Genomic DNA, 13175 nt, shown 5'->3' with positions numbered 1-13175 from the left:
TCTTAGTCATGACCTCATGCACTATGAGATCTTAGGCTTATGATCTTGTAAAACATCAAGATCTGATCTATCTTTAGGAATTATGGAGGACCTAATTTATGACAATGAGGAATATTAAAGTGTAAGTTATAATTTTATGAAGTATAGGAGCTTATACAATTCTGTAGACTGTTAGAATTCAATTGATGACTTTAAGAAAACTAAAGAATACATATACACAATCACTGGAAAACACAAAACAAGGGGGGAAGAAGATATAATTTTCCTGTTGAAAATTAACACACGAAGCATGCATGGGTATTTATCAATTTTCAAATAAGTGCAGCCACCTCAGCTACATAGGAAGAAAAGCGCTACAATTTTTATTTTTCAAAAACACAGTGGACTTCTCTAATCATTCTTCTAATAAACAAACTAAAAGATGAAGATTAAAAATCCAACTCACATTATTACATATTCAAAGCAATTCTAATTTCTAATCTTCATTTTCCCACCATCTAAACCATCGAGGAAGAGCGACGCAAACTTGTCCATATGAAGTGGAGACAAAGTCACAGAGACTTGAACACCTCCTCCCTCTCTTGCATCTACTAAACCCACAAAACCCTCAGTGTTCATGGAAACAATCTCCATCCTTCTTGGCCTCCCCAACCCGAAATCCGTCTTATAAACATCAAACCTCGGCGAGCCAGCGATGTTCATCATGACCGAAGGAAGGTTAAAAAACAATTCAGCCCACTTCTTACAATCTTTTAAAGGCTCCTCTACTGCTTCTCTTATAGCCTTTTGTATCGCCCTGACCGAGAATTCGAACCCATCTTGACCGTACACCTGGTGTCCCTTAGCTCTAACAATGCAAAACGTTATGCAATTCCCAAAATACTCAGCTTTTGGCATGAGAGGAGCGAAATGCCTTCTCTGGTCCACTGCCAACATTAGACAACAATCTTCTTCGTTGTTTGCACCTTTGGCTCGAAGGTTACAGACCCAAGAGTGAGCTGAGACGGCCACAAATGTTGAGATTGGAACTCCTCCATTATCATTTCCATGCATTGCGAGTGTTTTTAAGAAATGGGTATTTGTGGAAGTGAGGGTAAAAGTCCTTCGGATTAGTTGTGGTTCTGGAATCGGAGCTCCAAATATTGGCAACTGTTTGTTGATTAATTAGTAGATATAATACAGATTTGGGTAAATAATGAGATTAATTAGTAGATATAATACAGAAGTGGGTAAACAATAAGATTAATTAGTGGATATAACATAAAATTGGGTAAATAGTAAAAAAGAAATTGAAAATCAAAAACTTTCTTTTTGTAAGTTTTCTTTAGAATTAATCAGGAAAATTACTCGGTTAGTTTGATGAGGAGAACATTTTTCAATTTTTTCTAGTATAAAGAGCCAAAATTTGGGGATTTTTTCGAGTCAGTTAGGCGGGATATTTTTTCTAATCAGTAGGGAGGAGACAAGCCTTTGATTTAGGAACTTAACTCGGAGAACGGTGGTAAATAGCATTTCGTTGTCAATCTCCTAGAGGAGCGGTAGGGACTGTCATTACCAATATAGAAGGGGAGAGAGAGAGAGAGCATCATTCCCAAGAAAACCATGCAATTATTAAGCAAGAGACATCCCTGTTAGTCTCCAAGGATTTCAATGCTATATTAACAACCAAACAATCATACAAGGGGTTTTGCTGACGTGACAACCAAATGCCAAGCAAACCCCCTAAGCCACCCCGGCTTTGTTGCAAACAACCACACCCATATTTTTTATTAAATATTAATTTTTTTTCATTAGGTTTTAGAGTAGGGGTGCAATTTGGGTTGGGTTGGGTTCAACTTTTGCCCAAAATAAAAAGAAATGGAATCAACCCAAACGGAACCCCATTTTGTAATAAAAGTTCAACTAAAATCCTAGAAAAAATCAACCTGATTTGAATCCCTATTTCAAAGGTTAGGGGCATGTCTTTCACATGTATCTCTGGAATGCTAGACAAGAGGGTGCCCTCGCAAAATCATGCGGCGCCAAGGGTGCCTCCTTTCCCCGTTGGACCCACGTCACTAAAGTGCATATACATAATAGCACCAAAAAATGTAAAAGTAGAGGATTAATAAACAAAAAACTGATATATTCACCCTTTTTTCTTCCTTCGGCTTCCCCTGTTAAAGTATAAAAGATTAAATACTGCCTTCTCCAACAGCTTAAGCTTTTGGAGTAAATTAACTGGTAGTTTCACATCCCCCTAATACTGTAAAAGTAGTCATTATTCATAAATATACTTTTCACTTGGAAAATATTTTCCTAGGAAATTATTTGTTTAAATAATTCATTGGAAAATTATATCCTAAGGGAATATGATTATAAATTAAAGTTCCCTATCAATAAAACTTGAAAGTGGTAGTTCAAGTCTCTTTTTCAATTTGTAATCAAACAATGAAAATGTAGGAAAGTCTGGAAAAGTTTTCTCTTCCAAACTTACCCACAAAGTTAACATCATAGTTAGCAAAGCTCCATCCCTACAAAACAAATTAATATGCCCATTTGAGTAACATACCTCAGGCAAAGCCGGGGCAACACGTTCTAGATAATGTCTTGAAATCTCGAGACCAAAGGAGTCTCTAAACAAGGAGCGATCACACCAAATGTCGGGGCCCACATTGGGGTCCCCTGTCCTACACATCTCAGCCCATGACCTAAAAAAGCACCACGCGGATAACCCATCCATTGCCACGTGGTGGATAGATGTGCCTATGGCCACACCACCCCCGGTGAAGCAGGTCACCTGCATGGTTATAAAGTTTTGAATGATCGAGTGAGGCAAAAGTTAAAAAATTTCAAGAAATGTTAAGACATAATTATAAGAAAAATTAAGAAATTATGCATCTGTACGGACCGACTCTGTAGGATAATCCAAACCGTTCATTTCTTGGGCCGTAATGTAAACAAGTTTGGCTCCAAAAATTATTTCCATAAGATCAGAGGGTTATGGTCATCTTATGGAAATGTTTTCTGGGGCACAAAATATTTACATTGTGGCCAAAGAAATGAACAGTCCATTTGTTGGGGCACAACGCAAAGATCTCCATAGGATAAACCTAACCGTCTGATCTAGAGAGGTCCCCACAATGTGCGGCCCCTCCCCCCTCTATAGCCCAGAGGTTTAGGATCATCCTTTATTACTTTGCTCTCTGGAGACACAACCTATTTACCTTATGGCTCAACAAACGGGACGGTTTAGTTCATATGGAGTGGACAGTACAATACTTTTTTAAAATAACTGGTCATACGACCACACATCATGATATTTTTCACCCCCTCTGCAGTAAGTATTCGCCCCCCCTTGTAACATGAAGAGTGGGCAACTTTAACGCTTTTTTAACGCTTTTTTTACGTCAAATCACGTTAAAAGCTAGGTGAATGCGTACTGCGGGGGTGAAAATATAATCGCTCCATATAAAACTCCGAGATGATTTTTTCGCCCCTGTAGAATAATGCGCCCCACTGTTAACTTCAGGGGCAGACTTTAAGTCTTTAACGCTTTTTGACGTCGAATCACATTAACAGTGGGGCGCATTATCCTAAAGGAGAGTGAAAAAACCATCGTTCAGAGTTAGTTTTGTTATAAGAAAAAGAAAACTTATACGGTGGCCGACCGTTATCATGAAGGGCGGAGAGGGAGAGAACCTCTCTCCCTTGATTTTTAATCCAAGGGAAAACACCGTTTTTTACTTTTCCTTGGTTCAAAAACCAACGCAGGAGGTCTTGTCTCCTTCCGCCGTTTACAACCTCACGGTCTGGCATTATATAAAAACTAAGAAAAAAAACGGAAAACACTTCCAAAAGGGGATGATAAAGACCGATTAGACTACTAGATCAAAGGCCTAGAATCACCGTTCTCAACCGCATTTGGCCGGACTATGGTTGCCGTTACGGTCAACATGATATCACGTATTAGGGAAAGATATTCCCACTACAATTGTTTAATAATGGCATAAACACGCCTTATATTTACTGTTTGAATTGTTGTCAAAAGGTTATTACAATACCCGCTAAATAAAAGAGCTATGCTTTTGGAGTAAGCATAGCTCAATTGGAGATTGTTTTTTTTTTTTTTTTTTCAAAACGTGTTACTTATTCAGAGATTTTGTAAGCATAGCTCACTTGTACAGAGAGCAACGACGCGGGCAGCTTCTTTGCGTCCAGCTCCGGCACAAGTGCCAGGAAAACAGGTACGTCGTGTACGTCATCTCCTGCCAACTGTAGCATGTCAATGTCGGATTCAGCCTCGATGAAGGCCACGCCGGAATCGGTGCAATGAATTTCTAACTCGGTAGAACTCGGCGAGTAGACGAGTTTCCCAGCGAGAGGTCGGAAGTGTTTGAGAGCTTGGGAGAGGGATTTCTTTAGGTTCTGAATGAATGTTGGAAAGAGAGAGGCTTCTGTTTGGTAGAAGAGAAAACTAGTGACGGGAGAGAGAAAAATCCATCGGACATCAAACAAAGAGAGCTTAATAGGAGCGAGTTTGGGGGAGGTTTCAAAGGGAGGTGACACGGTTGAGACGTTGGTGAGTCGGACTCGGTCTGTCATATTTGGACTTGGTTGTGGTTGAAAGAAGGAATACGACTAGGTTCTGTTGCAAAGAAGAGGATGCACCCAAGGCTGCTTTTTAATGAGGAGAAAAAGACTGGACAAGAGGGAAATTTAGGAAAATGATAAGATCTGCATGTCTTCCAGCCCACGTTTACCTGTTGGTTCTCGTATTTAATAATCTCAATGTCCAATCTTGTCTCTTATATTTCAATAGACTTCCCATATAAGATTAAACCAAACCATAAAATAAAAACCCACGATATGCGAACGCATCGGAAAAGCACGGACTCTGTTAGCAAAGCCGGATTTCGTCGGAAAAATGAAGCCCAAATCTTGACACCAGGACAAGAAGGCAAAAAAAAGTGAGCTTGAATCACCACCAAATCAAAAACCCGTGAGGAAATGACCAAATCGTCGGTGAATTCCAAGTGTTTTCCTATTTTAATAAACTTCCCATCTATGATTAAACTTAGGGCTACAACTTACCGAAAAATAGCTTGGGTTGGGTTCATATTTCTCGGGTTTTGAGTCGAGCCGGGTCTACGATCCAAAAGCCTACATGAACTCAGGTTGAGCCGGGTTTGAAGGGGTCCAACCCGACCTGACCCGAGTTACTTAAGTTATAGTGTGTATTTTTTTTTTCTTAAACTTTGTTACTTTAAAAGTGAAAACTTAAAAGTAAAACTCAAGCACGCATGCAATCACAGGGACTCTTTCCATCTTCTGTTTTTTTTCCCCCTTTAACTCTAGGGTTTCAAGTTTCAACTAAATAGTTAATGCACTAAATAGTTTGTTGTTTATCTCATATGAGTATAACCATTTTCATTTGGTAATGTATCAATTTATTCTCTTTGGACTAGTTATTAGTTAATGCACTAAAGAGTTTGCCACGCTTGAGTTTTTCTACTTCTATGAGTTGAGTTGCCTTGCCAAACAAGAGTTTTCCTTAAAAAATTGCTTCAACGTAAAAAAAACCCGACCCAAGATATTTCTCGGGTAGGGTTGGGCTCTTCAAAACCCGACCCGCCCGACCCAAGTTGCAGCCTAAACTAAGGATTTTGCTATGACTCTTGTTAAGGTGCATTGGAATTTGGAAATGATATTTGGGGAGTGATAAATCGATCCCCCATATGTCTTAAATTGACCCCCTATTATGTGTCTTTCTCGCTCCTCTCTCTCTCTCTCTCTCTAACCCAGAGGAGAGAGAAAGACACTTAGGTGTCGATTTAAGATATTTGGGCGTCGATCTATTATTGCCTTCATATTTTACACATTGTTAATAAAAAAAAATCTCAAAACATGTGTAAAATGATTATAAAATATAATCTTCAATGCATCTTAAGGAGTGCCCAGGACCCTTAAAATAAAGCCAAGAAAAGAAAAACCGCGACGGGCACTCATAAGTCGTAACAAAGGCACGGACCCTCATGTGCCACTTTTCACTAATTTAGGTTTTCTTATTCATATATATTTTATTTTATTTATGGGATTTGCTAGGGAGCATCCCAGAAAGGCATTTCGTGGCAGACTGTTGTATGTGAGAGCAGCCACACAGGCTCACTTTTCAGTAGATTTTGTCTTTGTCATTTACTTCATATGAAGTTGCTGCTCTCACGTGCGGGAAATGCCTTTTTGCGATGGTCCCTAGCAAATCCCTTTATTTATATAGAGACTACAGAAAGGAAATGATTTTCGCACACCCATGTTTCAATAGTGGCAATGCACTCTTTATTTTTATGCTTCTAATTTGCTTTTAAGGCCAATGTTTGACAAACTAGGAGTTTAAAAAACCAAATTTATATAGGTATTTTCTTCTCATCAGTTTTTAGAGATTTTTATAATCTCAACACTCCCATGGACTCAATTCCCCTACTGTCCTTCCTTCTTTGCTCCTCTCACACAATTAAGTAGACCTGGCAAACGGGTGGGGTAGTGCATGTGACAGAAGTAGAGAAATTTGAGAGGGTGCAATTGATATGAGGGTGAGAAGTGGCTAAAAATCATTAAAAGGTCGATCCTATTTTGAGTAGAGATTTTTGTTTACTGATTTTAAGTTTGCTAAAAAAAATTCCTGATTATGAGCCACTTCACCCGACCTGCCCCTCTTTTACCACTTGGAGACACCAGTTTATCATAAAAAAGAAATTCATGGTAGCCACACGGACCCTTAGGTTCTCGAGTATTGCATAGAATAATTTTTCATGGCTACCAAAGATGGCATAGAGGGGCTATCATAATTCCCAAAATGTTCTCATTGTCCAACGTTGATAAATTGTGCAGTGGCATTATCACAACAACGGCTAGTTGATATCAATTCTTCCCCCCCCCCCCCCCCCCCCCCCCCAAAATCTTACAAGATCCACGAGCCCTAAAATGTATACTGGCCAGCTAGGAGATGCTCGTGTTCTTTAATGCTTAAGGGAAATATGTGCACCATCAATCTATTTAAGGGCAGCTAACACTTGAAAAAGAGGGTATCCAACGTTGTAGACTAATGGTGCTAGCTGCGAAAATATCAACCACTCTTGAATTTTTAACTAACAAAAAGTCAAAAAAGAGGGTTCACGTTGGATAAAATCAAGGGTGAGAGTTTTTTCTCTCTCTCTCACCCTCGTGGGTGGACGGTCAGCTATCATATAAAAACTCTTACTAAGTTACTTTTTCCAAGTTTGATACTCCACAAGATATACATTTTTTATCTTTAAAAAAAAAGTTACTTTTTTCAAGAAGCCCATCTCCCCATCCAAAGAGCCACTACCCATTCTTCCAAACCATCAATGAGACCCACCTAATAACCGAAACCAAAGTGAAGAAGCCAAAAACAAAACCAATCCTTTTCAGAGTGTAGGAATTGAGGTTGTGAGAAAAAAAACATGGCTTCTTTGGCAGTCAAGAAGCCTCATGCAGTGTTGGTTCCTCTCCCTGCACAGGGACATATCAACCCCTTGTTTCAACTAGCAAAAATCGTCCACTCTAATGGTTTCTACATCACCTTTGTCAATACAGAATACAATCACCAACGTCTATTGAGGTCCAGAGGCCCAGACGCAGTGAAAGGACTCAACGATTTCCGGTTCGAGACGATGCCGGATGGATTACAGTCGAACGAGTTCGACCGCACTCAGGACATTCCCACCCTCTACGATTCGATGATGAAGAATTCACATCCTTATTTCCTAGAGCTCCTTAAAAAGCTTAACGACTCGAAGAACGAGCCCCCTGTGACATGTGTAATTGTAGCTGGTGTGATGAGTTTCACCATTAAAGCTTCTCAAGAGCTAGGAATTCCGTTGTTTGTATTTTACACCTCTAGCGCTTGCGGTCTCGTTGGCCACTTTCATTATATAAAAACTCTAAGAAAAAAAACGGAAAACACTTCCAAAAGGGGAAGATAAAGACCGATTAGACTACTAGATCAACGGCCTAGAATCACCGTTCTCAACCGCATTTGGCCGGACTATGGTTGCCGTTACGGTCAACATGATATCACGTATACGGGAAAGATATTCCCACTACAATGTTTTAATAATGGCACAAACACACCTTATATTTACTGTCTGAATTGTTGTCAAAAGGTTATTACAATACCCGCCAAATAAAAGGGCAGTGATCGCGCAACTCAGGCGGGTCAGGTTCGGGTTGAGGCCAACCCGAGCAACTATTTACTCAACCAGAACCTGACCCAACCCGAGCAGCCCTTTTTGCCAACCCGAACCCGACCCAACCCTAGTTCAACCAGACCCAACCCGGGATTTTAAGCTTAAAAAGTAAAAAAAAATTTATTAAAAATTTTGGGTTGAACTCGGATCGGGTTGCCCAAGCCCTCAACCCGAACCCGAACTCAACCGGGGTTGAGAAAACCCAACCCGAACCTGAATCCTACTTGAACTCAACCCAACCCGAGTTTTTCCCGGGTTGAACCTACCGGGTTTCGGTTGAGCCCGCCCGAGTTGCACCCCTGTAACCCCCCCCCGGCAACCAAAATCTAAAATTTTAGGTTTCGGTTGAGAACAAAATCGAAACGGTATAACCAAAACATTACGAAATTTCGTTTCTCCCCAAATTTAGGTTTTATTTTTTTTCCTCTAGTTTAATATTTTGCTGAAATTTTGGCCAAAATTTCCGCCCGAAATTTCGGTCGAAATTTAAGGAGTTTCATCCAAAAACCTCAATTTTATTTATTATTTAATATTTTCCTAAAATTTTGCCACAATTCCCTCCCAAAATTTTAGCCCGAAATTTCTGTTTCAGTGAGGACCGAAACGAGTTCCGAAACCGAAATTTGAAACCATGCTCCTACTCTAACCGGTCTATCCCTGTCTCTCTCCCGGGTTGGTGGGCCCAACAATTAATTTGTTGAAATATTGGAATAAGGTAGGCCCCACCCATATTTTTCAAAATGAAATGTATGGCCCACACCATTGGATGATCCAAACCATCCATTTGATAGGCCACGACATAAATAGGTTGCGCCCCAAAATCTCATTTCCATAGGATGATCCTAGCCCTCCGATCTAAAGAGAAACTACATGTTATGGAAATTAAAATCTATTTATTGGAGGGTTCCAATCATCCCATGGGAATGATTTTTGTGGCACAACCTATGTATATTTTGCTCCAAAAATAATCCTATGGTGTTGGTCGTACTGTACTCTTCAATGGACCTAGATGGTCCGATGGATGTCCGAATCCGAACCTTAATAGACAGGATCTAGGCACATTAGAAGGATCCATGGACATATTTTGGTCCTCTTCATAAGATCCGAAGAATTTTGGATCATGATCAAGACGTGGCAAAAAATCCGATGGATAGTTAAGTTCTGAAGTCCTTTTACTAAAAGACCCTCAAAGTATTTCTTGTAATAAGTTTTAGGGAGCGGTATTTTCATAAAAATGAAGTAAATATTGCTAAGCTTTCGACTTTCCACTTCTCCCCTTTTCCAGACATCTTTTTCTCTTCCTCAATCGATTTTTCCTTCTATAAACTTGCCACTCACCCTCAGCAAGGATTAATTACTAAAAAGTTTTATCGTCACGCACCCTCGAACATTAGAGTTCTTTTCAACAATAAAATCATATTCTTCATCAAAATCATGGGTTGTTATTAGATATAGTGACTAATTCTTTTCTGAATTGAAGAAGTTTTGGAGTTCATTTCAAATGAAGAAAGCTAGGATTTTTTGTTGTTTTGCAAGTAGACACTCCGATTGATGGTTTGATTTGAATTGGATCGTGACCGGGACACTAGAAGTAGGATTCGAAGAACACTCTGAATCCAATCCGACCGATAAGGGATTTGAATTGATCTTGACTTAGACATAGGTGGATCCGATCCGAAGTGGATCTGTTGACACCTCTAGTTTCGAAGTGTTGCACCAGAGAGTGTGTGTGATAACTCACCTGTACGGAGAGCAACGGCGCCGGCAACTTCGTGGTGTCCATCTCCGGCACAAGTGACCGGAAAACCAGAATATTGTGCATTTCCTCTCCAGCCAACTCTAACATGTCAATGTCTGATTCAGCCTCGATGAAAACCACGCTTGAATCGGTGCAATCAATTTCCAACTCGGTTGAACTCAACGAGTAGATGAGTTTCCCGGCAATAGGTCTGAAGTGTTTGAGAGCTTGTGAGAGGGATTTCTTTAGTTTAAGAACGAATGATGGGAAGAGAGAGACGTCTGTTTGGTAGAAGAGGACACTGGTGATGGGAAAGACAAAAATGAATTTGACATCGAAGAAAGAGAGCTTAATAGGAGCGAGTTCGGGGTTGGTTTCCAAGGGAGGCGACACGGTCGAGATGTTGGTGAGTCGGACTCGGTCGGTCGTCATAGTTTGAATCGGTTGTTCTTGTTGTTGAAGGAAGGAAGGAAGGGAGATGACTCGGTTAAGGAAGGAATATGACTCAGTCTGTTTGCTAGGAACTAGGAAGAGAACCCCATGCAACGTATTTATGAACAAACAAAAAAGATTTGTTAGGAAGATACGGGAATTGATATATCCGCCCCTTTTTTATACTCGGGACACCCCCTAGAGTAAGACTAGACCTTTTACCGTGAAAGGACCTTATCCCAAGAAAAATAAAGTGGCGGACATAGCATTTTCAGAAGATCACGAGGGAGTTGAGCCTTAGATCATTGGTAAAAGACAGGCTTTGTTCCTCAACCAAGAGGTCTGAGGTTTAATAACGTGGTAGTTGTGGCAGGGCTTGGGAATACCTAAATGGAATAGGGTTTGGAAATAGTGATAGACCAGTCGATGAGGCGTTGGATAGGAACTTTGATGCTGTTCTCCATGGGAATAGCAATGCCAGGATTATTTTATCCTTTTTTTTTTATAAATGCAGGATTATTTTATCCTTGAATTGGTTAAGTTTTTTTTTTCAACAGTTTATAGAGGTTCCAGTAAATAAAACTTGAACTGCCCTGCTTCAACTCTCTTTTTTCTTATGTAATCAAACAATGGAAAAGCATGAAATTTTAAAAAGTTTTTTCTTTTCTAAACTTTTCCAATAAACAAAAAACTTGCCCTGTGTGGATATTTTGTGACAGCAAACCTATCATTGCTTTGACCAAGAATCCAGATCCGTCGGCCATTTTATTAGATAAATCACGGGCAAAGAAGAAGTGGATCTGAAGCACCCCCAACGTTAAAGATCAAGTGACTGATATTTTCACAAAAGCATTGCCGGAAGATACATTTTTACGAAATTTCACCATATGATGGGAGTACAGCCAACCACATAGTTTGAATTAAGGTAGAATGTTAGATTACAAATTCAAACTAACAAGTAGTGCTCACCCAACTTACACTTATCCTTTTTTAGAATTCGTGTAAAAGATTTGTGTTAGTGTTGGACGGGTGTAGGTTTTTTAGCTTTTCTTATCTTCTACTAGTCTTCGAGTAAGTTATCTTGTTTTTGTTTCCTTTCTTTTATTCTTAGCTCTTGTTGGACTTGAGAGTAGCTGCATATTTTATAGGATGAGGGACATTTTCCTCTGATAATTAAAAAAGCTTGCTCTTACCAGAGATGAGCACATTGTTCAAGTAAGGTATGTTTGGATGATAGAATGCGGAATGAGAAAACTTTATATGACCTTTTCCCTAACCAGATATAATGTAGGAACATGTGTTGCCTTGCTTGCTTTTCAATAACCGTCTCTGTAATTTCGTTATTGTAGATTTCAATGTAAAACTCTGCTTCTTTGTCGTTTGTAGGGGTGCAACTCGGGTCGGGTTGGGTCGGGTTGAGGCTAACCCGAACCCGAACCCGAACCCGACCAACCATTTGCTCAACCCGAACCTGACCCGACCCGAGTTCCAACCCTACGAGGTTCGACCCGACCCGAGGAACCCTTTTTGCCAACCCGAACCCCACCCGAGTTCAACCCAACCCAACCCGAGATTTCAAGCTTAAAAACTAAAAAAATTTATTAAAACTGTCGGGTTGACTCGGTCGGGTTGCCCAAGCCCTCAACCCGGGTTGGGTCCCACTTTTGTAGAATAAATTAGTTTCTATTTTTTGGTATTTTCTCTCTCACTGTCTCCTCCCATGAGGGGGAAAATACCAAAAATTACAAACTAATTTATTCTACCAAGGTGAGACCTATAGGCATATAACATAAAAGAACTCCCAAAATTCAACCGAGTTACACCCTTCTAAAACTAGAATGAGTCTAAACCTATTAGATTCCCACTTTTGACTATCCTCTCCCACTATACTAGGAGAGAAGAAGAAAAATAACTTCCTTCACCTCTTTTAGTTAGTTAATGATACAGTGGTCCCGTCTCTCATATGAATAGAGACAAGACCATATAAGAAGACTGACTACACTAATTAGGAGGAGGAGGAGATGGCCTTCTTTGGATATGTAACTTGTTATGTTGAGGTGGACTGGGGGTTGGGGAACAAAACATGTAATGACAAGTCAGTCTTCAATGATGGCATTAAGGGCCACTGCCTTTGCTATCAACCCAACCAACTTTCCTTTACTTCCTTTGAATTTTGAAAATTTGTTGGGAAGTTGTTATCTAATTCATTTTGGCCAAAAAAACTCTCAGGTGGGTTTGTGCAAATATCAAAATATGGTTGTGCTGATAACATCTCCCACGACAAAACTGTGTTTTTTTCACTCGGAGCCATAGCATAGCGAAGTACTTTTATTAAGCAAAACTAAAGAGGATAAGCGGAAGTAGAGATGGGGCTGTTACTGTTTCTAGAAAAAAATTAAAAGACTGGTGGTAAAAGCTCCCATGTTTTAACCATGGACAGTCTTTAGCGTTTTTGTGACATCTCTCCGTAGTTATGAATTATGATGATAGGAGGGGTGGCCTTGGAAAATGAAAGGGTGACAGGATTACATAAAACTAGAGGCATATGTTAGACATATTAGGCCTAGAACATCGCTTGGCATTTCAAAGATGTATCAAAGCAAATGGATCTGTGAGCCAAAGATGAATGCTCTGATATTTAGTTAGAGATATGCTATGAGTCTTTACAAAGGTATATGCATGTCCCCAACTATGTTGGCACATCTTTATAGTATGTTCAAAGCAAAATAAATAAAGTATAAGTAGGAACAATGGAAATC

General features: G+C 39.8%; 1 protein-coding gene across 1 annotated transcript; it reads right to left on the bottom strand.

The window, feature by feature from the left end:
• Positions 1 to 304: 304 nt before the first annotated feature.
• On the bottom strand, positions 305 to 10494 carry LOC143891375 (malonyl-CoA:anthocyanidin 5-O-glucoside-6''-O-malonyltransferase-like). The gene is made up of 3 exons (XM_077395954.1): positions 9988 to 10494; positions 2552 to 2779; positions 305 to 1149 (listed from the first exon to the last, which is right to left on the bottom strand). The coding sequence occupies exons 1-3, from the start codon at positions 10414 to 10416 to the stop codon at positions 469 to 471; spliced, it is 1338 nt and encodes a 445-aa protein (XP_077252069.1). The 5' UTR covers positions 10417 to 10494; the 3' UTR covers positions 305 to 468.
• Between the last annotated feature and the right edge of the window lie 2681 nt (positions 10495 to 13175).

Source organism: Tasmannia lanceolata, unplaced genomic scaffold (genome assembly GCF_043159265.1).
Source record: "Tasmannia lanceolata isolate RefF3 unplaced genomic scaffold, GAP_Taslan_0.1 ptg000013l, whole genome shotgun sequence".
NCBI lineage: Eukaryota > Viridiplantae > Streptophyta > Magnoliopsida > Canellales > Winteraceae > Tasmannia > Tasmannia lanceolata.
This window is presented reverse-complemented; position numbering and strand designations above follow the sequence as displayed.